At 44.3% G+C, this 25000-nt stretch overlaps 2 protein-coding genes across 18 annotated transcripts in view; one reads left to right on the plus strand and one right to left on the minus strand.

Annotated features, from left to right (window-relative positions):
- The window catches only part of LOC126982530 (repulsive guidance molecule A-like), a 118344-nt gene that overhangs the window by 28267 nt on the left and 65077 nt on the right, over positions 1-25000 (plus strand). Inside the window, exon 2 of the mRNA XM_050834666.1 lies at positions 19679-19990. Within this exon, the coding sequence (XP_050690623.1) occupies positions 19897-19990 (94 nt within the window). The 5' untranslated portion in view covers positions 19679-19896. The remainder of the gene's footprint in view (positions 1-19678; positions 19991-25000) is intronic.
- LOC126982527 (protein starmaker-like) lies at positions 13702-16483 on the minus strand. 17 transcript variants are annotated; one of them, XM_050834659.1, is made up of 3 exons: positions 14514-16463; positions 14415-14480; positions 13734-14315 (listed from the first exon to the last, which is right to left on the minus strand). In XM_050834659.1, the coding sequence occupies exons 1-3, from the start codon at positions 15804-15806 to the stop codon at positions 13905-13907; spliced, it is 1770 nt and encodes a 589-aa protein (XP_050690616.1). In that variant the 5' UTR covers positions 15807-16463; the 3' UTR covers positions 13734-13904. The 17 variants fall into 17 exon arrangements, with proteins under 17 accessions (XP_050690617.1, XP_050690622.1, XP_050690621.1 ...); XM_050834652.1 differs by having other exon boundaries at positions 13737-14414; positions 14448-14480; positions 14514-16461; XM_050834660.1 differs by having other exon boundaries at positions 13702-15071; positions 15234-16483.

The following is a 25000-nucleotide window of genomic DNA, read 5'->3' on the forward strand; positions in this document are numbered from 1 at the left end:
TTTTCCTCCCCTTCTGTGTCTCTTCTCTCCTCCTTGCCTTCCTGTACCTCCAAATATCCATCCCAGCATCCCTCCTCAATCTCATTCCTTCAACTACTTTTCCTTCTTAGTCCTTCCATCCTTTCCCTTCCTTCATCCCTTTAATTCAGTTCATCTATTCCTTACCTCATATCCCAACCTTTCCCTCTCCCTTCTCCGCTGTATCCCTTTAAATGTCCCTTCTCCTATTCCTTCCTATTCCTTCCCTCTTCCCTATTCGGCCCTGCAGCTCCTATTACTGTTCCTTCCTTCCTTTCATCCATCTCTCTCTTTCCCTCTTTTCCTCCATCTCTTCAGTTCCCCTTACTTTTCCCTTCCTCCTCTCCCTTCTTCCCTCCTCTCCGACCCTTTAACTCTCCCTTCAACTCAATTCATCCATTCCCCTCCTCTCCCTCTTTCTCTCCTAACACCCCCCTCCTCCCCCAAACACTCCTCTAATAGTCTGACTCCTTCACCCCCCCTTTTCAACTCCCCTTCAACTTTCCTCTCCTTCGACCCTTCAACTCAATTCATCCATTCCCCTCCTCTCCCTCCTTCTCTCCTGCCCCTCCCCAAAACATTCCTCTAATAGTCTGACTCCTTCCCCCCCCTTTTCAACTCCCCACTTCCCTCCCCCCCTCCAGTCAGTGCCGCGGCCTCCTAATCTCGCCCGGCCGTCGTCCTTCAAGTTTATTCGCCCGTCGCCGCTGTTATGAAGACGCTCCATCCACGCGCCGATTGGTAATGGATACGGGGGGGGGGGGCAGAGTTGAATGGTCTAAAAGAGGGAATCTGAAAGGGGGTAATGGGAAGGAAAGAGGAGATAGGAGGAGGAAAAAGGAGGATGGAGAGGAAAATGAAGAAAACTGAGGAAAGAAGATTAAGAGGAAGAGGAAATTAGTAAAAGGAGGAAGAGAAGGAAGGGGAGGGAATAGGAGGAACGTAATGGGAAGGAAAAAGAAGATAGGTGGAAGAAAAAGGAGGAGGATGAAGAGAAGGAGAAACAGATTAAAAAAGATAGAGGAGGAGGGAGAGTTTAGAAGAGGGGATGAGGAGAGTAATGGGAAGGAAAAGGGAGATAGGAGAAATAACAAAGATGTGGATGAAGTGGAGTAGGAAGAAAAAGAAGATAAAGAGAAGGAGAAGGAAGGGGGAAGACTTGCATGATTTAAGAGAAGGAATAGGAAGAGAAAGAGGCTTATAAGAAGAAAAAAGGGAGATAGAACGAGAAAAAGATAGAAAAGAGGGGAAGCAAGAGAAATAAAATAAAAAGGAGGAAGAGGAGGAGAAAGAAGATGAGAGAAGGAGGAGAAGGAGGGCGAGGGAGTTAGTGGTTTAAAATAGAAAATAGAGAGTAATGAGATGGAAGGAAAGAAGAAGATAAGATACGAAGAGGAGAATCATGAAGAAGGATAAAGAGGATGATAAACATGTTAAGTAAGAGGAGGATAATAAAGAGTTAAGAGGCGTTTTGAGAAGGAGGGAAACGAGAAGGAAAGTGAGATAAAGGAGAAGCCCAAGAATAGGGGGAGGAGGAAGATAGGAAGATGAAGGAAAATGAGGAAGAAGAGGAGGAAGGAGAAGGAAAATGAGATAAAAGAGAAGCGCAAGAATAGGAGGAGGAGGAAGATAGGAAGATGAAGGAAAATGAGGAAGAAGAGGAGGAGGAGGAGGTGTGAAGTTTTAAATGAAGCAAGAAAAGAGATGGAAAGGAAAATGAGATGAAAGAAAAAAACATGAAGAAAAGAGGATAAGGAGGAGAAGAAGGGAAGGAAGATTAGGAGGAGGAGGAAGAGGAGGAGGAGGAGCACCAACCTCAAAATTGCGTCCATTAAAGAAGATGAAGAGAAAGAGATGTACGGAGGAGATAGAGGGAAGAAGATGGAGAAGAAAAAGAAGTAGAAGAAGGAGAAGAAGAACAAAAACAATAACAATAAGCAACGAAGAAGGAAGAAGAGGAGGAGGAGAGAGAAAGGAGGAAAAATAAGAAGCAGGATTTAAAATATCAACCACATTTTATTTCTCTTTATTTATTTATGTTTTTTCCTCCATTTTTTCCTTCCTGTTATATCAATTCCCGTTTTATGATTCTCTCTCTCTCTCTCTCTCTCTCTCTCTCTCTCTCTCTCTCTCTCTCTCTCTCTCTCCTCCGGTTCGTTGCTTCGTTTCGCTGCTTCGGTTATTTCGACTCACTGACTCGCGCATTGATTCACTCACTCCTGTCGCCGGCAAATTACATTCTCTCTCTCTCTCTCTCTCTCTCTCTTATGACTTACTGCTTCGGCTTTGGTTATATCAAAACTGGTTCACTGCCTCTCTCTAACCTCCTCCTCCTCCTCCTCCTCCTCTTTTTTTGTAATTATAAATAAAAATATTAAAAGAGAGAGCAGCTTAATTATGGTTATCTCCGGCTTGGATAACATGGCCTAACTCTCTCTCTCTCTCTCTCTCTCTCTCTCTCTCTCTCTCTCTCTGATGGCATATTCAGTTATGTTTTGCATTTGGAGAGGCCTCGCTTGTCGGAGAGAGAGAGAGAGAGAGAGAGAGAGAGAGAGAGAGAGAGAGAGAGAGAGAGAGAGACGAGTATACCGGAACTGAAGGAAGTCAACGGGATGGAAGGAAGAGGGGAGGAGGAGGAGGCGGAAGAAGAGAGAGAGAGAGAGAGAGAGTGTTCGGCGGGGGGGGTTAAGGAAACTTGAAAGAGGGAGGAAAAAGTGAAGGAAAAATTGAGGAAAAATTGGAAAAGGAAGAAAACAAGTGTTATATTGAATTTGGCGCGTAACCTTATTTACGGGTGAAGAAAGAGGAGGAGGAGGAAGAGGAGGAGGAGGAGGAGGAGGAGGAGGAGAAAAATTGAGAAAAGATGAAGATTGAAAAGGCGGATTAAAAACTGAAGTAAAAAGGAGAGAGAGAGAGAGAGAGAGAGAGCATCCTAACAAGACCGATACACGTTTAATAAATTCGCCGAAGGGAAGAAAAGAGAAGACTTGTGGAAACCATGTATTAGAAGGACGAAGAGGAGGAGGAGGAGGACGAAGAGGAGGAGGAGGAGGAGGAGGAGGAGGAGGGGGAGAAGGACTTTGATGTTGGGTACTGGAGGAGAAATGGTCTGATGGGATCCCTCTTGGCAGCCTTCCCACTCCTCCACCTCCTCCTCCTCCTCCTCCTCCACTCAGTCACTTCACTACCCCTCTAACTGTTGTCCCCTCCACCTCCTCCACCACCACTTCTTTCCTCCTCCTCCTCCTCCTCTTATTGCTTCTGTTTGTCTCTTCCTCTTACGCTTTACTTCTCTCTCTCTCTCTCTCTCTCTCTCTCTCTCTCTCTCTCTCTCTCTCTCTCTCTCTCTCTCCTATTCATCTCCTCCTCCTCCTCCTCCTCCTCCTCCTCCTCCTCCTGTTCCTTCTTTTAATCTTTCGTCTACGACTCTTCCCTCTCCACTTCTTCCTCCTCTTCCTCTTTCTCTTCTTCCTTTTCTTCCTACATATGTTCTTTTGCATCGTCCCCCTTCCCCTTTTTCTTCTCCTCTCCTCTTTCTTCTTACCTCCCTTCTCCTCCTCTTCCTTTTCTTCTTCTTCATCATCATCATCTTTCTTTCCCCTTTCTCCTCGTCTTCCTCCTTTCTTTTTTTTTCTTCTTCGTGTTCCTCCCTCTTCCTCCTTCTCCACGACAACCTTTCCTTCTTTCCTTATTCTGCTTTCTCATTTTCATTAGTCTCCCTCCTCCTCCTCCTCCTCCTCCTCCACGACTTGTTTCCTCCTTCCTAACTTCCCTGCGTGAGGAGGAAAAAGCTGTCGACAGATTTATAGCTTAAAAATTTAATATACAGGGAAGGGACGGTCTGTCGGACTCTCTCTCTCTCTCTCTCTCTCTCTCTCTCTCTCTCTCTCTCTCTCTTGTCCCTTCACTTCCTCGTTCCTTTGGTGTGTTTTTGAGAGAGAGAGAGAGAGAGGACGTCAAGTGTAGACAGGAGGAGTGTGATCAGGTGTATGTAAGGAAGAGGAGGAGGAGGAGGAGGACCAGGACGACGACTGGAAGAAGGAGAGGAAGAGAGGAAAAGAAAAAGAAAAAAAGAAGAATGCAAGAAGGAAAGAAAAAAAAGAAGAGGAGGAAGAGGAAAAGGAGGGGAGGGGGAAAGACAAGGGTGTGAAAGTAATATTTCCCTCATTATCGAAAGAAGACAGGTGTGTGTGTGTGTGTGTGTGTGTGTGTGTGTGTGTGTGTGCGGGCGTGGCGGGGCGGGGGAGAGAAATATTAGGCGAGTCTGCGCCGTACAAGGACGAACAATATGGCGGAAAAATGGTGATTCGTCAACTTAATATTTTTTTTGTTCACTTTTGCTTAGCTCTTGTTTATGTGTCTGAAGAGAGAGAGAGAGAGAGAGAGAGAGAGAGAGAGAGAGAGAGAGTGAAAGTAGTTGACCAATCTCTCTCTCTCTCTCTCTCTCTCTCTCTCTCTCTCTCTCTCTCTCTCTCTCTCTCTCTCTCTCTCTCTTTTTATCTCTCTCTCTCTCTCTCTCTCTCTCTCTCTCTCTCTCTCTCTCTCTCTCTCTCTCTCTCTCTCTCTCCTTATTCATATCCGCACCATATAAGGCGAGTTTCTGATGTCAGGTGATAAGTCTTAATGATCTTACCTGTACCCTTAATTAAGAACTCGTAGCCTACCTGTGTGCTCTGAGAGGTGAGGGAAGGAAGTCTGTCCACCTGCAATTAAGTCTTACCTGCCGCCAGATGCTTGGTGAGGTGAGCGGCTGGGGAAATTGAAACTTCTGGGAAAAATGGTGTTTGTGGCTGTACTAGGAAATGTAGGAGGGGGAAATTCTAAGGAAGTGGAAGAAAGAATATTTTAGTAAAGTTGACAAGGGTAAATTATATGAAGGGGAGAGATTAGGGAGAAAATTTAATGAAGGGCTGTTGGGGAGAATTTTGGGGCTTTGTTGTAGGATAAAATTTAAAGGAAGGTTGAAGGGTAATATTTTAAGGAAGGTAATAGATGGAAATTTTAAGAAAGTTGGGAAGGGAAAATCTTATGAATTGGGAGACAGAAACTTAATGAAATGGTAGAAGTGGAAATTTTATTAAAGGAGTGAGATGGAAATTTTAGAAAAGGTGGCACTGGGTAATATTATGAAAGGGGACTAGGGGAAGTTTTAGGAAAGGGGAGAGGGGAAATTTTCAGAAAAGTGAAGCTGGAAAGTTGAAAAAAGGAAAAAATCAAGAAAATTCTCCAAGTTAAAAGTATGGTCGTAGGAAAGTTTTTTTAATTACTTTACCAGGAAATGTGAAAAAAATGAAAAACTGTGCAAAGGAGTCAAGTTTAATCTCGTAAAAAGAAAATATATATGTAATTCTAACAAGAAAGATGACAAGTAAATTTAGAGAAAGTGTGCAAGGTCAGATTCTAAGTACCAGGAATAACGCTTTAATTCTTCCCGGAAACATGACACAAGCAAATCAACAGAAAGCGTCCCAGTCCAGAGGTAATCCCAGGCAGGTGCGGACAGGTAACCCCACACACCTGGTCCCTCGCCGCGCGGATTACACAGATTGATTGGACGGAGGCGCGGGAGGGTTTGGCGATGCTCAGATTGGGGAACGTGTGCTTGTGTGTTTGTTTGCTTGTGTGTGTGTGTGTGTGAATGAGTGTGTTTGTTTGTTTGTGTTTGTGTTTGAATTGTCTTTTTTTCTTTATTGTATGTGTTTGTGTATGTGGAGGATTTTTTTTTTCTTTTCTTTATTCCCTGTGTTGTTGTTGTTGTTTGTATGAGATGTATTTAAATTCTTCTATTACGTTTTTTTTTTTTTCTTTGCTGCGTAGGAGACAATCAAAGGCGAAGGATAAAAAGACGAACTAAAGAAGGACAAGGAACACGACTTCAACATCAATTAAAAAAAAATGGCGATAATGAAAAATAAATAAAATAAAACTATTGACCTTGACTTGTCTGAGGCGATTAAGGAAAAAAAGGCGAACAGTAGTTTATTCATATCTTTATTCATTTATTTATTTATTCATTTTATTTGTTGATTTTCGTCTGACTCTCAAACTGAACCGCGGGAGACGGATGAGAGCAATTAAGCCAAAGCCAACACTTCTCTCTCTCTCTCTCTCTCTCTCTCTCTCTCTCTCTCTCTCTCTCAAGCACACACACACACACACATCACTAACCTTCTAATTTGTAGGAGCGAACGAACCGATGATGATGATGATGATGAATGTTAAGATGCTAATAATTTCGATGATAATAGATAATTCAGTTCAAAACGAAGAAGAAACACACACACACACACACACACACACACACACACACACACACACACACACACACACACACACACCTGGGCCGGGTAAAAGAGAGGAAAAACTTGCAGTGAAACATGGCACTGAAACGGTTTGTCACATCGCCCTTGACACTGACGAGGGAGGGGAGGGGGGGTGAAGAGGGGGAAGGGGGGCGGGGGAAGAGGAAAAAAGGGGGACGAAGGGGAGACACAGGGATGGGTATTAGCTTAAGGGGAATGGAAAAGGAGGGGGAAAGGGGAGGGACGAGAAAAAAAAGGGTAGAGAAGCTGGGAGTTGCACGTGCGGAGAGATGGAGGGAGGGGCATAAGAAGGTAACAGGAGAGGAGGGGAAAGGGGGTAGGGAGGCGAGGTAAAAAGGCGGGAGGTGGGGAGGTTAAGGGTAGCACAGGAGAGGAAAGGAAGGTAAGGGAATGGACACGGGCTGAAGGTAAATTAAGGGAAGGAGAAGGTAGAGGAAAAATAAATAATGTAGAGAAGTGGATAGGGACAAAAATGGGGGACAGTTGGGACATATCGAAAGGGAGAAAGGGGACAAGGAGTGAAGGTAAGGGGACTGAGTGGGGAGTGAGGGGAAGCTAGGGTCCAGGGGGTATAGACGGGAAGGAGGAGGGAGAGGGGGAAAAGAGGGGAAAGCTAAGGAAAACTAGAAAAGAGAGGGGAATCAACTGAAGGGAAGAAAAGGGTTAAGGCAGGAAGAAGGGGAAAGAAGGGAAGGAAAAGGCTGAGAAGGAGGAGAAGGAGAAGGAGTGAGAGAGGAAAGGTGATGGTAGAGACAGGAAGGGGAGGAAAAGTGAAGTGATGATGGAGAAGATGAAACTAAAGGAAATGAGTAAAAAGTAGAAGGAAAAGAAGAGAGGGGATGGAGAAGGGAGTGAAAGAAGGAGGGGTTTAACATAAGGGAAGAGGTGGAGATGAAACGAAGGAAGAGGGCAGGGGCTGGAAGGGGAGGGGAGAGGAGGAGAGAGAGGAAAAAATTGAGATGAAACGAAAGGGATGCAGGAGAGAGAAGTGAGGGGAGAGGAGGGAGATGGGATGGAGATAGGGAGGAAAGAGGAGGAGAGAGAGGGGAATGGGGGAGAGGAGGAGAAAGTGTGGAAAGGGAGGGAAGGGGATGGAGAAAGGGAGGGGAGATGCCGAGGTAAGAGGGGAGGGGATGGAGGAAAGGAGGGGAGATTGGGAGAGAAAAAGAGGGGAGAAGCTGCGGTGGGTAGGAAGGGGAAGAAAACGAGGGGGATTTGGGTGATAACTTACTCTTTTCTTATTAAAGGGGCGAAGATGGGGAAGAGGAGGAGGAGGAGAAGGAGGAGGAGGAGGAGTAGGAGGAGGAGATGGAGGTGAGAGAGAAGGAAGAGATCATTATGGTACGTAGCGTGTGGTGGTGGTGGTGATGATGGTGGTGATGATGATGGTGGTGGTGGTGATGGTGGTGGTGGTGATGGTAGTGGTGATGATGCTGTAATTGTATTTTTTTTTGTTGTTGATGAAGATGATGATGGTTGCTGTTGCTGTTGCTGTTGTTGATGTTGTTGTTGTCGTTTTTATTGTATTTGTTAATGCTGTTGTTGTTCTTTTTTTTCTCCTTCTTCCTTTTCTTCTTCTTCTTCCTTTTCTATATCTTCTTCTTTTTCTTCTTCTTCCTATTAAATTACGTAGTGGGTTTCTGCAGAGTGTGTGTGTGTGTGTGTGTGTGTGTGTGTGTGTGTGTGTGTGTGTGTGTGTGTGTGTGTGTGTGTGTTATCTATTGTTTATCTGTTTGTGTACCTACAGTCCTACATTAAGTTTATCTGTTGTCGACGCACCAACATTCGCCTCTATCTCTTGATCTAGACAACGTAACACCTGCGTTTATTTTTTATTTTTTATACCCACCTGTAACCTCTCACTTCCTCGCTTATCCGTCTATCTACCTGTCTATCTATCCATCTATTTAACTATCCATCTATCTTGCATGTGTCTATCTCATTTTTTCCTTTCTTCTTTTCTACATTACTTATTTATCTATCTATCTATCGTTTATCTTTCAATCTCTTCGTTTTTTTTTCATTCTTTTCTACTGTCCTTATTACACCGTCCTTTCTTCCTTTTTTATCTAACATCCTTAATTCCTCCCTTGTTTGTTTAACCCTGTATCTATCAATCTTGTCTGTATCTTGTCTCGCTCTCTTTTATCATATATTTTTTTTCTATTTTCCTTCCTTCCTTCTGTAAATCCTTCCTTCCTTTCCTTCATTAATTCATTCCTTCATCCACTTTTTTTCTTTTCTCTTCCTCTCTCATCATTGTTTTTTTCTATTTTCTTTCCTTCTTTCTTTAATTTCTTCCTTCCTTCCTTCCTTTCCTTCCTTCCTTCCTTCCTTCATCTACTTTTTCTGTTCTCTTCCTCTCTCATTATTTTTTCCCTCTATTTTCTTTCCTTCCTTCTTTAATTCCTTCCTTCTTTCCTTTCCTTCATTCATTCCTTTCTTCATCTATTTTTTTCTGTTTTTACCTTGTTCTTTCTCTATCAGTATCTACGTTATCTATATCTATCTCTATCTATGTATCTCTACCCAAGTATCTATCTATCTATCTATATATATCTACGACTTTGTTTACTTGCTTCCATTTTATTGTTATTGTTGTTTTCAGCAAAGTTTATGGGCGTTCTGTTTTGCATGGACAGCGGCAGGGCAACGATGTGAGAGTAATTCAGTGAGAGATAGCTTCCTCTCTCTCTCTCTCTCTCTCTCTCTCTCTCTCTCTCTCTCTCTCTCTCTCTCTCTCTCTCTCTCTCTCTCTCTCTCTCTCTCTCTCTCTCTCTCTCTCTCTCTCTCTCTCTCTCTCTCTCTCTCTCTCTCTCTCTCTCTCTCTCGTTTGTTCTCAAGTTACCTTTAAAGCATCTCTCTCTCTTCCTCTTTTCCTCCTGCTCCTCTTCATCTTCATCTTGTTCCTCTCCTCCTCCTCCTCCTCCTCCTCCTCCTCCTCCTCCAGCCTTTATTGCTTCTCCTTTGTCATTCTGATGCAGTCCACTTTGCACTCTTTTTCTCCCTCTGTCCCATTCCTCTCCTCATCTGTTCCTCCTTTATCTCCCTTTCCTCCTCTTCCATCACCGTCCTCGCCTTCTTCCTTACCTTCCTTCCTTCCTTGTTTCTTCCGTCTTATCTATTTTTTCTACTTTTCTTTTAGTGATTTTTTTCTCTCTTTGCTTTCTTCCTTGTCTGCCATTCTCCTTTGTTTCTTCTGCCTTGTTTTTGTTTAATATTCTTTTTTTATGTCGGTTCTTTTTAATCTTCCCCACGTTGGTTGCTGGTCTGGGATTTTTTTGATTCTTTTTCTCTCTGGCCTTTTTTTTTTCGTCTTTTTTGTATTGTTTTTGGTCATGTTTCTATCCCTTTCTGTCTCGTCTTTTATTCTTTTTTTCAGTCTATTCACTCCCCGGTTTTTTTTTTTTTCTGTTTGACATTTTAATTCTTTTTGTCTCGTTTTCAGTTTTGTTCGTCTATTTTTTTATGCTTCGTCTTACTTTTTTTTTCAATCCATGCACTTCTTTTTTTTCTCTATGATTTTTATGCATCTTTTTCGCGTTGTTTTTCATTATGTTTCTCTTTCTGCGTCTTTTTACTTTTTTTCTCCCAGTCCTCGCAGCTTCATTTTTCCTTCCCTTCGTTTTTTTTCTTATTTTTATGCATCTTTTTCCTGTTTTTCATTATGTTTGTCTCACTTTCCGCGTCTTTCTACTTTTTCTCCCAGTCCTCCCAGCTTCATTTTTCCTTCCCTCCACTTCTTCAACTCCATATTAGGACAAACCTCTCGCCGCGGAAATAAAACTTCATATGTTTCCAGAATTTAAGATGGACGTCACAACTTCCCTTGGGCCTTTTTTGTGTGTGCTTATTCACGCTTTTTATTCCTTTTATTCCTTTCCTCCCACATCGTTCGTCTTTAACTGATGTTCTTCCTTCCTTATACAAACACTATCGAATTTGTGAATGTTATATATATTTTTTTTTCTTCAGCTAATCAAATCTGCCATTGATTAGACATATTCTTATTCATTTCTTTTTCTTTCATTTTTTCCTTTTACTATATTGTTCTTGAAAGTTGATAAAGAGTTATTGTTGTTGTTATTATTGTTGTTGTTGATAGTGTGTTTGTTGTGCCCCCTTTTCCCTTTTAATGTTATTCTCTTCCCATATCGTTCTTGAAGGTTGTTATTGTTTGTTGTTATTGTTTGTTGTTGTTGTTGTTGTTGTTGTTTCCCTGTCACCCATATCTGTCCTTCCTGACCGTTGTTTTTACTTTTTCTTCCCGCTACGTGATAAGACAGACGACGCTTGATAAGATTTCTGAGCAACGGCGAAAAAAGGCGCAGCGATATCAGGTGTTTTGTAAGGTGTGTGTGAAGGTGTGTGTGTGTGTGTGCGTGTGTGTGTGTGTAGTAAATAAGTGGAAGATTGGCAGACAAACCACGGAAGGAGTTAAGAGAAGGTGGAGGAGGTGGAGGAGGTGGAGGAGAGGTGAGGGAGTGAAACGGAGAGAAGAAAAAGAGAGAGAGAGAGAGAGAGAAGCAAAACATAAATAGATATATGAAGGGAGGGAACGGCGCGGGTGAGAAGCCATGCAGACAATAATAGAGGCAGAGAGAGAGAGAGAGGCCCAGCATCTGCAACACACATGCCGCCCAGCACTTCTCTCTCCCACGCTACTTCCGGTCGAGTATTGAATGGCGGAGAGGGGGACGGGGCGACTGGGGGGGCTCGAACTGGGGGTGACTTTTTACATCCATGGGGCAGGGTGTGAAGGTCCGAGGTCCGATCTCTCTCATTAAACTGGGCGGGGCACTGTATCGGGTCCATTGTGGGGCGGGGCATGATGGGGCATAGAGAGGGTTGATTGTAGGGGCCTGGGTGGTCTGAGCGGGGCGGAGGGTACGTCAGGGGGTCTGGGGGGTCGGGGGGGGGGGCAGGTAGTGGGGTTATGGGGCAGGGCGGGGCACGGTGCATCTGCGTCTAGCGGGGCATTGTTGAAAGGGGCGGGGCACTTTCGGGGCGCGGCTGCGAGATGTCGGATTAATGGATGCAGTTTAGCCGTCGTGTGTGTGTGTGTGTGTGTGTGTGTGTGTGTGTGTGTGTGTGTGTGTGTGTGTGTGTGTGTGTGTGTGTTAATATTATGATGATGATAATAAGTAAGTAAATAAAATTATGTCTGTACTAAATATTGATATTGATACTGAAAATAATAGTAATAATCTGTGTGTGTGTGTGTGTGTGTGTGTGTGTGTGTGTGTGTGTGTGTGTGGGCGCACGTGCGGTGGGCGTATTCCCGTCTCGTCTTGAAATGGGATTATGGGCGTAAGAATGCAATCCTTAAGAGGGTGGCAGGTGTGTGTGCAGGTAAGGGGAGGAGGAGGAGGAAGAGGAGGGGGAGAAGGAGGAGGAGGAGGAGGAGGAGGCGGACAAGTGGAAGGTTAAGAAGATAGATGAAGAAGGGAAAGAAATTTGAACAGTCATAAGACGTAAAGAATGACGAGAAAGATGAAAGATGAGAGAGAGAGAGAGAGAGAGAGAGAGAGACTTCCATCATTTATATTTATTTCCTTTTTGATTGATTGCCTGAAGGGTGGATTTTAGTAATGTTTTCAGTCACTATATCCAACATTAATTTATTTTTCGTTAATGTTTTTATGATTTATAGTTCACTAAATTCATGGATGTTTTTCTTATTATTTTTTGTATAATTTAGTAGTCTTTTTTTTTTTGAGATGCTTTATTATTTTTTTTATACTAACGCTATTTTGGGTGTGGTGTTAGTTTATTTATTTTTTCTATCGCTTTTATTATAATTTTTTATTGCGTCTATATTTTCTACCTTTACCTCCATCGCTGCTGACGCTCTTTCTATTAATATTTACAGTCCATATATATATATATTTTTTTAACGTACAATATATTAGTGTTCCAACCATTAACACTGGAAAAAATTGAAAACAGAAAAAATTATATCACAAAAATTTGGTGCAGAAAAAAAATGAAAATTCACCAAAACTAAAAAACACAACAACGCCAATCAAGAAACAAGAATAAGGACCATAAGTGAGAGAGAGAGAGAAGAAGGAAATCAAATAACCGGAAATTACTCTAAAATCAAGAACAGAAGCGTCCAGACAGCAATCCCACGCCTACTAATGGACTGGACTGTACTGGACAATTATTTGGGTATTGCTTCCTGCACTGGATATATTGGCAGTATATATTTATTGGTGCGCTTTGGATAATATTTTCGCTACTCTTTTGTTTATTTGCGTGTGACGTGCAGCGCGGTATATATTTATTGGTGCGCTTTGGATAATATTTTCGCTACTCTTTTGTTTCTCTGTGTGTGACGTGCAGCGCTGTCTATATTTATTAGTACCGTACGCAGCCTCTAATATTTTTGGGTCTTTTTTTCTGATTTCTCTAAAGGTCGATATATGTTGATTTGTTCGTATTCAGCAATATATTCCTTCCTTCCTCTATTTTTACTTTTTTTACTCTACTCTTTTTACTTTTTTTCTCGTTTCCGTCCGCCGTGTATTGCTGTTATATATTAATTGGTACATTTTCACGGATATTTTTCTTACCTTCTTTTTCATCTCATTAGCGTGCAGGTCACTCTGATTTTTATCTTCCACTTGCGGTCATATTTTAATTACATTCATCTTTTTCATTTCTGTATACGTCGTTGTCTATATTAATTTCTACGCCTTCTTTAATGTATTTCGTTATTTTTTTATATCCCTTGCGCTTAGTTTTTTTTTAGTTTTTTTTATTCATTACTACATGTCCTATCCGGTTCTCTTACCATCAGGGCCTTAGTAATATCCCGCTTATTAAAGCCCTTCTTCCATTTATAAACTTCGATCCATTCTCCTCGCACCCTTCGCCTATCTAGGGAATGCAGGTTTAATTGTTGGAGTCTTTCCTCATATGAGAAATTTCCCAAACCCGCGAATCATCTTTGTCATCCTCCTCTGTACCGATTCTAACATTTTTATATCCATTCTATAGTAAGGTGACCAGAACTGAACCGCATAATCAAGATGAGGTCAAACTAATGCCAAATATAGCCTGAGGATGACTTCGGCGCTTCTATTGCTTGCGCTTCTTGAAATGAATCACAACACCCGATTTGCACGATATCTAGCCTGTGCCCGAGGACGGAGATCAGAGCTCACTAGGACCCCTAAATCCCTCTCACATCTAGACCTGCTCAGGGGAGTGCCATTTAAGCAATAATTATGTTCCTACCTACACGCAAAATACTGCACTTCCGATATTGCACGTAGTCTGCCACTTCCCCACCCAGACATACAATCTGTCTGATTCATCCTGGGTCTGAGCCGCTCCGTTCAGCGCCTTCACCCGAAACACGAAACCGGATCGCGATGACTCAACAGAACCGAGTGATCCGTTGTGATCGTGCTGGGGAGGTGGGTATGGCAACAACAACAACAACAACAACAGCAGAATAACTAGATTGATAAGAAAGACAAGAAATGATAAGAAATGCTATGAAACACGGTGTTAATGCGGCCGTCACGGGTCACAGGTAAGTCTGTGAGTCGCTTACTCAGCCTCAGCGGCCTCGCGCCTCCGCCACTCGGCGATCTCGTCTCGCATGTGGCGGTGGCACCGCAGGACGGCGTCCCTCTCGCCCTTGATGTGCAGGGTTCGCCTGACCCGCACGATGCTGACGCCGTGGCTCCGCCGCAGGTCCTCCAGCTGGCGGTCACTGGGTCCTGCGAGGCGGGAGATGAATCTCTGAGGCACGGTGAGGCTGCGGTAGGCGAGGGACGCTGTGGCGGGGGCGGCAGGGACGGTCACTGGTGCTGGGGCCTGGCCCTGAGGGGAAACCTCCCTGTCTGTGGCACTTGTACCGCCCCGAGAGGCTTCTGCGTGCTGGGGTGCCTCCTCTTGTGTCGCAGCGACATCAGGGGCTTGCTCCTCTTCTGTTGCAGCGACATCACAGGCTTGCTCCTCTTCTGCGGCAGGAACATCAGAGGCTTGCATCTGTTCTGCGGCAGCAACATCAGAGGCTTGCTCCTCTTCTGCGGCAGGAACATCAGAGGCTTGCACCTGTTCTGCGGCAGGAACATCAGAGGCTTGCACCTGTTCTGCGGCAGCAACATCAGAAGCTTGCTCCTCTTCTGCGGCAGGAACATCAGAGGCTTCCACCTGTTCTGCGGCAGGAACATCAGAGGCTTGCACCTGTTCTGCGGCAGCAACATCAGAAGCTTGCTCCTCTTCTGCGGCAGGAACATCACAGGCTGGCTCCTCTTCTGCGGCAGGAACATCAGAGACTTGCTCTTCTTCTCCGGCAGCGACATCACAGGCATCCCTAACCTCGTGCGCCGCTTCGTCAAAGTCATCTTCTTCCACTGCAGACAGCTTATTCGGGAGACCTTTCCCTTCACTGTGGGTGCCATCGTCATTGTCGGTGTCTCCTACGTCATCTTCCACCGAAAACACCTTCTCTAGATAATCCTTCCATTCGTTGTAGGTGTCTTCATCATTGTCGGTGTGTTCTTCATGATCTTCCACCGCAAACACCTTTTCCAGGTAAACTTTCCATTCGTTGTAGGTGTCTTCATCGTTGTCGGTGTTCTCTTCATCGTCTTCCACCGCAAACACCTTTTCCAGGTAAACTTTCCATTCGTTGTAGGTGTCTTCATCGTTGTCGGTGTTCTCTTCATCGTTGTCGGTGTTCTCTTCATCGTCTTCCACCGCAAACACCTTTTCCAGGTAAACTTTCTGTTCGTTGTGGGTGTCTTCATCGTTGTCGGTGTTCTCTTCATCGTCTTCCACCGCAAACACCTTTTCCAGGTAAACTTTCTGTTCGTTGTGGGTGTCTTCATCGTTGTCGGTGTTCTCTTCATCGTCTTCCACCGCAAACACCTTTTCCAGGTAAAGCTTCCATTCGTTGTAGGCGGCGTCAGTGTTTCCATCAGTATGCATGGCCATCTTTCCCTTGCCGGGCTTCTGTTCCAGTGGCCATGTTGTGGGAAGGCCCTGGAATTGCTGACTGGCCAGCTGAAGACCGACCTTGTCATCGTAGATGTACAGGAAGAAGCTGCCAGGTCGGCCTCCATCCAGCAGCGCCTCCAGGAACTCTTCGAGGCTAACGCGGGCCTTGCGAGTTGCACCGCGGCGGTACGCCACACAGATCTTGACCTGCGTGGCTTCGGCGTCTGGTTTCCCGCTGCACCTGAAGAGGTACTCCAGGTCCAGCGGGGCAGTGAGGGAGGTGGGGCCAGACGCCTCCGGGAAGGCGAAGACGGCCACCCCCCGCGAGCTGAGGGCTCGCCAGCACCCCCGACGCCGGCAAAGGGTGATGGTCACCTTGCGGGGCCGCGCCCCACCGCTGGCGCCGCCGTCGGCGGCCAGCACGACGCAGGTGCCGAGCACGGCGCGTCGGATGTCTTTGCTGCGGGCTTTAGGGAACATCTCGTTCACTACTTTTGTCTTCATTTAATTGTAAATGTTTGACAAATGTTATGGTGAACGAGGCGGCGGCAGTTACAACAGAATGAGCTGGTGGCGGCCGCCGCCCCTTGCACGGCAGAGCCTGCCCTCACTGCTGCCAAGGCTCAGTTTCCTGCACTGTGTGTGTGTGTGTGTGTGTGTGTGTGTGTGTGAGAGAGAGAGAGAGAGAGAGAGAGAGAGAGAGAGAGAGAGAGAGAGAGAGAGAGAGAGAGAGAATAACTATAATAGTTAAAGGGTAACTATTTAGAGGAACAAATGAGAAAAAAATATAAGAAAAAATAAACGGAGGGACCAAAAATCGGTAGTTAAAACAAGAGAAAGTGATTAAAAGGGACAACAGAAGCAGACGACCCAAGAAACAATGAAAGGAGTAAAAAAGAAACACAAAGCAAGAAAGTGTTAAACAAAGACGAAGATAAAAGAACAAACATTATGGTCGTGAGCCACGTGAGTGTTCAAAGGTTGTGTGCGGGCTATCGGCAAGGGGCGGAGTGGGTGATGGACGGAGTTCCGAGTGGGGTTCAATATGGAGTCCTAAGTGAGGTTCTGAGTGTGTTGTGAAAGAGGTTTCAAGAAATTCTGAATGTGCACGTAAGCAAAGTTTTAAGAGGTTATGTGTGGGTTATCGGCAAGGTTCGGGGTGGGTTATAGACGTAGTTCTGAGTGGGGTTTAATACACAATATATTTCGTTATTATTTTATCTCACTCGCGCTGCGTCAGTTATATTTTTTTTCTACACTTTCACTAACTTATTCATTTTCGCCTCATTAGCGTCATTAGGTCGTTCCATATTTAGCCTTCACGTTCATTAATATTTTCCGTTCTTTTTTTCCTCGTTAGCGTGTTCCGGACAGGTCGCCCTCTCTATATATATATCTACACGCACACACACACACACACACACACACACACACATACCAATATATGACTTCCTTTCCTCTCATTAACGTGTAAGTCGTTCTATATATATTTCTCTGTACACATTCATTAAAATTTGCGCTCTTTTTTTTTTTTTTTAATTTGCGTGTTGCGTCAGATTCTTGTGTATTGATTGATGTATTTCCGTATTTATTTATGTATTTGTTTTCTTCCTTTTTGTTTGTTTGTTTGTGTGTTGCGTGCAGGGCCCCCCTATGTATCTATTGCTTCACACATTCATTCCCTAATATGTGTTACTTTATTCCTCGTTTTGTGTGTTGCGTGCAGACCCTCTATTCACTAATTTCTACGCATCCCCTGATATATGCGTCGCTTTATTTGCTTCCTTATATTCGTCTCATTAACGTATTTAAGTCGTTCTTTATTTATAAGTACACGTTCATTAGTATTTTCGTTCCTTTTTCTCCGTCAGTATATATTTTTACACGTTCCCTGTACAATTGGGTCGCTTTATTTGCTTCTTTTCGCCTCATTAGCGTTGTTGGGTCGTTCTTTATTTATAAGTACACGTTCATTAGTATTTTCGTTCCTTTCTCTCCGTCAGCATATATTTTTACACATTCCCTGTACAATTGGGTCGCTTTCTTTGCTTCTTTTCGCCTCATTAGCGTTGTTGGGCCGTTCTTTATTTATCAGTGCACGTTCATTAATATTTTCGTTCCTTTTTCTTCGTCAGTATATATTTTTACACATTCCCTGTACAATTGGGTCTCTTTCTTTGCTTCTTTTCGTCTCATTAGCGTTGTTGGGCCGTTCTTTATTTATAAGTACACGTTCATTAGTATTTTCGTTCCTTTTTCTTCGTCAATATTTATTTTTATACAACATTCCCTTTACAATTGGGTCACTTTATTTGCTTTTTTCGCCTTATTAGCTTTGTTGGGCCGTTCTTTATTTATCAGTGCACGTTCATTAGCACTTTCGTTCCTTTTTTTTCCCTCGTCTGTGTGTTCTGTGCAGCCCCTATGTATTTATTTTTACACATCCCATAATATCTGTTCGCTTTCATTAATATTTTCGCTCATTTTCCGTTCGTGTTCCGCGCTGGTTCATATATATTCATTTTGACACATTCCCTAATACTTCCGTCACTTGTTTGCTTCTTTTCCTCTATGTTTACCTGCACTCTTTCATTAGAAGTTTGTTTATTGCCCTCAGGTCGCTCTATATCTATTTCCACACGTTCCTTAATATTTGCGTAACTTTTTTTTTCCTCTCGTTTGCGTACAGGTCGCCCTATGTATTTATTCCTACACACTCCCCACTATACGCGTCACTGTTTCCGGGTCGTGGCGCCGCGTCCGCACTAATGCCGCGGCCAATGCCGTTTTGCATTCATTGCGCCGCCGTGTATCAAATTTACCTTCCCCATCCAGCCTGCGTGTGTGTGTGTGTGTGTGTGTGTGTGTGTGTGTGTGTGTGTGTGTGTGTGCCATTCGTACCCATCAGTGTGTCCGTTTGTCTGTCTGTCTGTCTGTTTCCGTCTCCTCATCTCTATTTTGGCCTTTATTTATAAGTTTCTATCTGTTTTATCTTTATTTTTGTCCTTATTTACCTATTTACTTTTTTATTTATCTTTATTTAGTATTTATCTTTACGTCCCAACATGTCTCCGTACAATGTTTATTTCCTTTTATTTCAAGTACATTATCTCTTATTCGTATATATATTTTATTTATTTGCCTACATTTGTTATTGTTTACCAAGTACCACTGGTGTTGTTTATCTTCTAACCTTCCTGTTTTCTTATCTCTATGTCCCTGTATCTATAATTTCCGTGTTAATGTGTAGTACCCAAAGATTACCGCGCTTATCACCCTCATCATCGGCCATTATTAGGACAATGCAGAACAAAGGCCTTTCCCAACATTTTTCTCGTCTTAAAAAAACTCTGGAAGGAAAGACAAAGAATTCAGAAGGCTAAAACACACGTGCAAAACCAGTGAAAAAAAAACGATGTCAAGTGAATATTGAAAAAGAAAATAAGAGTTTAAGCACGAGAACATTGACATTGAGTGAAAAGGAAATCCGGGAGCCGTTGCAGAGGCATATCCCGGGACTACATCTGATCTGGTCTCGTGGCAGTGGTCTCCGTCTCTCTTCTGGTTGAATTTCGGCACTGAGTCTTGTTTATTTACTATTATCTTTTGGTTTATGCTATTTTTCTACGTTCGTTGTGTGTGTGTGTGTGTGTGTGTGTGTGTGTGTGTGTGTGTGTGTGTGTGTGTGTTTCTGTGTCGGTATTGGTGGCATGATGAAGTTGATCTCGTGAAGACAAAGCCGCTGGGAGAATTGTCTCGGCCGTGCGTTTGTTTGTCTGTATTGCCAACGTGTGTGTGTGTGTGTGTGTGTGTGTGTGTGTGTGTGTGTGTGTGTGTGTGTGTGTGTGGATGCAGTTCAGTTATGGTTATCTTACTATAGAATGGATATAAATATGTTACAATCTGTGCAGTGGAGGACAATAATGATGGTTCAAGGGTTGAGAAACTTGCCATATGAGGAAAGACTTATACATTTAAATCTGCATATTCTGGAAAGGCGAAGGATGCGAGGAGACTTGACTGAAGTTTATAAATAGATGAAGGGGGATGTTAAGAAGGCCTTGATGGTAAGAGAGCTGGGTAGGACACGTATCAATGAGTTTAAGTTGGATAAATTCAGATTCAGAAAAAGACATAGGCAAGAATCTGTTTACCAAGAGTTGGGGATGAGAGGAACAGGCTCGACAGACATTTTATGAGTGCCAGTACGATAGATACATTCAAGAAGAGGTTAGTTAAGTTCATGGATCGTGAGGTTAGGTGGGGTTAGGATTACAGGAGCTGCCGTGTATAGGCCAACCGGCTTCTTGCAGACTCCTTATGTTCTTGTGTTCTTAAGTGTGTTTATCCTAACCACCACCTTATTTACCCAACAGGCGCGGGGCCGGCAAAGCATCACCAATATCACCACATCCACCACCACAACCACCACCACAACCACCAAATAGAGCATCACCACCACCACCACCACCGCCAGCAACAGGAGCAGGAAGACTAAACAGTAGAACAGCGGCGAGGAACAGCAGAAGGGGCAAGGCCAGGAGGTGGAGGAGGAGCAGGAGAGGACGAGGAGGAGGAGGAGGAGCAGGGTGTGATGTGGCCCCTCAACCCCTTGCCCGCCCACTGCCCGGCTCCCCCCCACCCCCGCCTTGCTGCCACACTTCTGCTGACCACACTACTGATTGCAGGTGTGTAGCAAATGTAGTAGTAGTAGTAGTAGTAGTAATAGTAGTAGTAGTAGTAGTAGTAGTAGTAGTAGTAGTAGTAATAGTAGTAATGTTAGTAGTAGTAGTAGTAGTAGTAGTAGTAGTAGTAGTAGTAGTAGTAGTAGTAATAGTAGTAGTAATAGTAGTAAAGGAGCAATTAGGGGGTAAGGGTGTCTAATTTTCTTCGTAATTGCTATAATCTTCGTAATTTTCGTTGGTCCGAGTTATTCGTTATTGTAGTAGTTGTTTTTGTTGTTGTTGTTGATGTTATAGTATTGGCTGCAGTTGTTGTTCTAATTGCTGTTGTTGTTGTTGTTGTTGTTGTTGTAAGCGAAATAGCAGCAGCAGCAACATTGGAGGTAAAAACGAACATTGCATAACATTTTTAATAACGCAAAAACAATAACAACAACAATAAGTCATGCCAATCATTCCAGATAAATTAATATACATATATATAGCCGTGAACCCAACCACCCCCCTCCTCCCCCTCCCCTCCATCCCCCCTTAACTCCCCCTCCCCTCCCTCTCTCCCTCCCTCCCCTCGACCAAAATAAAAAAAGCTGAAATATCTCCACTAATAAACGCGAACTATTTATTAAAAACCTCCAATTCTCGACCAGTTTTGCCATACAATAGACGCTCGTGTGTGTGTGTGTGTGTGTGTGTGTGTGTGTGTGTGTGTGTGTGTGTGTGTGTGTACTCAGAAATTGCCGCTTCCCCTCCGGTTAATTCCTCGTAAGTCGGTTCATTATCCTCTCTCTCCTTCCCCCGCGAGAATCAACCTTCGTGTAAATAAAAGAAAATGAGTTACCGGATAAAGAAAAACTCGATACCTTCCGAAATAAATCAAGTAAGGAATCAGTTCTTAATCATTTAAATACGCAAATAAAAAAATAATCGTATACATTTAATAATCGACGTATTTTGGTGGATAACATGTGAAAAGAGAGTTGCTGTGCACGTAGATCTCTGGGAGCGGTGAGCAGCGGGCTTTTTTTTTCTCTGTACTCTTTTTGTTGCCCTTGAGCCGTCTCCTTTGCTGTAAAAAAAAAAAATAAATAAATAAATAAACGAAGCTAAGGGCGTATTACAGAGCAGAAAGAGAAAAATAATGGCGCGTGTAGAAAAAATGATTATCGGATGAACTCTATTTTTAGCGTCGCGTTGAAGGTAATGAAAAAGCCTATGAAAAGGTGGACCCATGCATCTCCTCCCCCCCCCCCCCCGCCCCCCACAGCACCCCCCCTTCTTCCCTACAGCACCTCCCATCCACCCTCCCCTCTGTGGCGCGACTACACACACACACACACACACACACACACACACACACAGATCTTCACACCCACCAATATGTATGTAAAACCCCTATGAGTATATTTGTATCACCCCTGTCTGTCTGTGTGTATGTATGTATGTATGTGTGTTTGTATAAATAAGCCGCACTACATCTCAGTATGATATCCCTGTGTATGTATGTATAAAATTCACCCCATTATGTATGTATGTATGTGACTCGTCAATGTGTGTGTGTGTGTGTGTGTACATAAATAAAAGATTGATGTCTCCTGATACACGTTCCCTCCCTTGATCTCACGCCCATCCCATGCATAACATTCTCTCTCTCTCTCTCTCTCTCTCTCTCTCTCTCTCTCTCTCTCTCTCTCTCTCTCTCTCTCTCTCTCTCTCTCTCTCTCTCTCTCTCTCTCTCTCTCTCTCTCTCTCTCTCTCTCTCTCTCCAAGGTCTCAGCATTCTGTTAGGCTTATCATCACAATAGGTTTCACAAGTAGTAGTAGTAGTAGTAGTAGTAGTAGTAGCAGTAGTAGTAGTAGTAGTAGTAGTAGTAGTAGTAGTAGTAGTAGTAGTAGTAGTAGTAGTAGTAGTAGTAGTAGTAGTAGAAGTAAAGTAGTAACAGAAGTAGTAGCAACAATAAAGTGGTGGCGGTCGTAGTAGTAGCAGTGGTAGTTGTAGTAAAAGTAGTAGTAGTTGTAGTAGTAGTAGTAGTAGCAGTAGAAGTAGTAGCCGTCATAGTCGTGCCTGGGAACTGGGTAATTTCAGGTGATTGCCATAAAGTACCTGGTCTACGGGCATCTCATTAGGACCATAAGCAGCGCCGTAATGGCCCGCGGTACCTACCTGTGCGAGGGGGGCGGGGGGTTACGGGGAGGAGGGGGGACGAAGGGGAGGCGTGGGGGGAATCTATAACACCAAGAAACCGGTCGTGAAGGTTGGGGAGAAGGGGGAGGAAGGGGGGAAGGAGGCGTCTAAAGGATAGGGATTTGGGGGCTCTCTAGCTCTTCTCTGGTAATGCTTTTTTTTTCTTATCCCGAGGCAGGTCTGTAGGGGGTGGCATGTGATAGGAGGGGGAGAAAGTGGCGGTGGGTGGGGTTGAAGGGGGGATAAGTTAATGGTGTGGGGGTATTAGCGTGTTTTGTTCTTTCTTTCATGAGATTTGTGTGACGGAGTTGAGAGTTGCGTGGCGGAGTTTAGGGGATTATGATGGAGTTGAGAGACTGACCAAGTGGTAGAGAGGTGTTTTTGAAGGGGTTGATAGTTGTATGGAGTGGTTGAGATGTGTGTGAAATGGGAGACGGTGTACGAAGTGGTTGAAAGGTGTATGGAGTGGTTGAGGTGTGTGTGAAATGGGAGACGGTGTACGAAGGGGTTGAAAGGTGTATGGAGGGGCGATCTATGGAGGCACTGAGAGGTGTGTGGAGAGTGAAGGACATTTACGAAGGGGTTCAAAGCTGTATGGAGGGGTTATCAGGTGTGTGGAGGAGTTAAGAGGTGTGTGGAACTGGCTTCAGAGTGTGTGAAAGGGTGGAGAACTATGTGGAGGAGTTTAGAGCTATGTGGATGGGTTGAGAGTTTTGTGGAGGGGTTAAAAGATGAGTGAAGGGGTTGAGACGTGTTTGTAGAGGTTGAGAACTACGTGAAGAGGTTTAGCGGTGTGTGGAGAGGTTGAGAGCCGCATGGAGGGTTTGCAACTTGTATGGAGGGGGTTAAGAGCCGTATGGAGGGGTTGGGAAAGGTATGGATTAGGCAGAAAGGGCGGGAGGGAGGGATGGTGGGGGAGAATAAGTATGGAGAAAGCTTATGATAGCAGCGTAGAGTACAAGCTTATTCTGCCTCTTATCTTCCCTCTGTTTTTTTCTGTTGAGAACGTGGGTATCAGGGAAGAAGAGGAGGAGGAGGAAGAGGAAGAGGAAGAGGGGGATAGGGGGTATAAAAGCAGGGTTAAGGCTTATTCAACCTTTATCTCGTTTCACCTTTAATCCATTAGTTTTTATATTTTTTTTCGTCTATATTTTTCTCCCCTTATTAGACATGGTGGAGAGTGATGCTATTTTTAGGTCCTCTCGTGGGATGGTTGGTGCGTTGGTTGGGTGCGTGTCATTTTATCTTCCTGTGTGTGTGTGTGTGTGTGTGTGTGTGTGTGTGTGTGTGTGTGTGTGTATCGCTCCCCTGCTTCCTGTACGTATATATGCCATGATATCTATAAACACTGTGACCTTTTCAGCATCCGATTCTTCCTATCTACACACACACACACACACACACACACACACACACACACACACACACACACGTGGTATTTGGGTGCTTGTATAAGATTCGATTCCATGGTGTGCGGTTCTCTGTACTTTCATTATTTCTTCCTCCTATTCTTCTTTTATTTTTTCTCCTGTTCTTTCTCTTCTTTTCTCTTCCTTTTCTCTTGTTTTATTTTTTGTCTTGCTTTCTCTATATACTCTATGGTACTTTGCTGTGTGTGTGTGTGTGTGTGTGTGTGTGTGTGTGAGAGAGAGAGAGAGAGAGAGAGAGAGAGAGTGGACGATCTACGGGAAAACCTCTTTCTTTCTCATTGGTTATAGATGGTGACCTTTGCTTCAGTCTATCCACGAGCTCCTCTTCTTCCCCCTCCTCTTCTTCCTCTTCATCGTCGTCGTCTTCCTCCTCCTCCTCCTCCTCCTCCTCCCTCCTCACTTGTGGTACTTCCTCTTCCGCGTCTTCATCTTTATCTTCCCCTTAACCCCCGTCTTCTTTTTCTTCCTCTTTTTTTCTTTTTTCTCCCTTTTTGTTGCTTTTTATCTTGTTCTTTTTCTTTTTTATTCATCCTCCTCCCCTTCCTCGTTTTCTCCTATTCCTCTTTTCCCTCTCTTGTTTTTGTTGTTTTTGTTCCCCCGTCATTTCCTTCTTCTTTCCTCTCCTCTTTCTCCTCCTCCTCCTCCTCCTCCACACTCCCCAAATATCCTGTCACCTCCCACCCCAACCCCCCCACCACTCTCCCCTCCCCCTGTTATGTCAAGCTCCTCCTCAAACCTTCGTCCCAGAGTTCATATCACCCCGGAGGCCCTTCTCACCCCTCTCTTAACTCCCCATGATGTGACCCTTCAAATATCTTCCTTTTATCTCCCTTTTTATCTCCCTCATATCTCCCCACGAAGCTCCACCCCCTCTCCCTCTCCCTCATATCTCCCCACGAAGCTTCACCCCCTCTCCCTCCCCCTCATATCTCCCCACGAAGCTCCACCCCCTCTCCCTCTCCCTTCATCTCCCTTCCTCCACCACCACTTTGTCCTCTCCCACTGCCACGCCTCTCTCCTTCTATACCTTCACCCCATACATATCTCCCCCCTGTCTTAAATTTCCACTCCCTGTATTTTGCTTCCCTTTATCTCCCCACCTCTCCCCCTTCTCCCCTCTCATTCATCCTTTCGAAACATCTTACTTCTGTGTTTTGTTTGTCTCTTCTCCCTCCCCCTCCCCCCTCCACTCCCCTTTATCCACTCCTCCCCCCTCCTCTCCCCCCCAACACCGTCCCAATCCTTTTTCCCTCCCCCCTTTCCCCTCCACCTCCTTCAAGCCCCCCTTCCCCTGGTGTTCTCTCCCCCTCTTCTTCCCGTTTCCTCCTCTCCTTCCCATCCTCTTACCTCAATAGTTTGTCCTCAAAATCCCCCTAAACTCCCCTTCCTCCCCTACGTAACATC

The sequence above is a fragment of the Eriocheir sinensis genome, chromosome 51 (genome assembly GCF_024679095.1).
Source record: "Eriocheir sinensis breed Jianghai 21 chromosome 51, ASM2467909v1, whole genome shotgun sequence".
NCBI classification, from domain to species: domain Eukaryota; kingdom Metazoa; phylum Arthropoda; class Malacostraca; order Decapoda; family Varunidae; genus Eriocheir; species Eriocheir sinensis.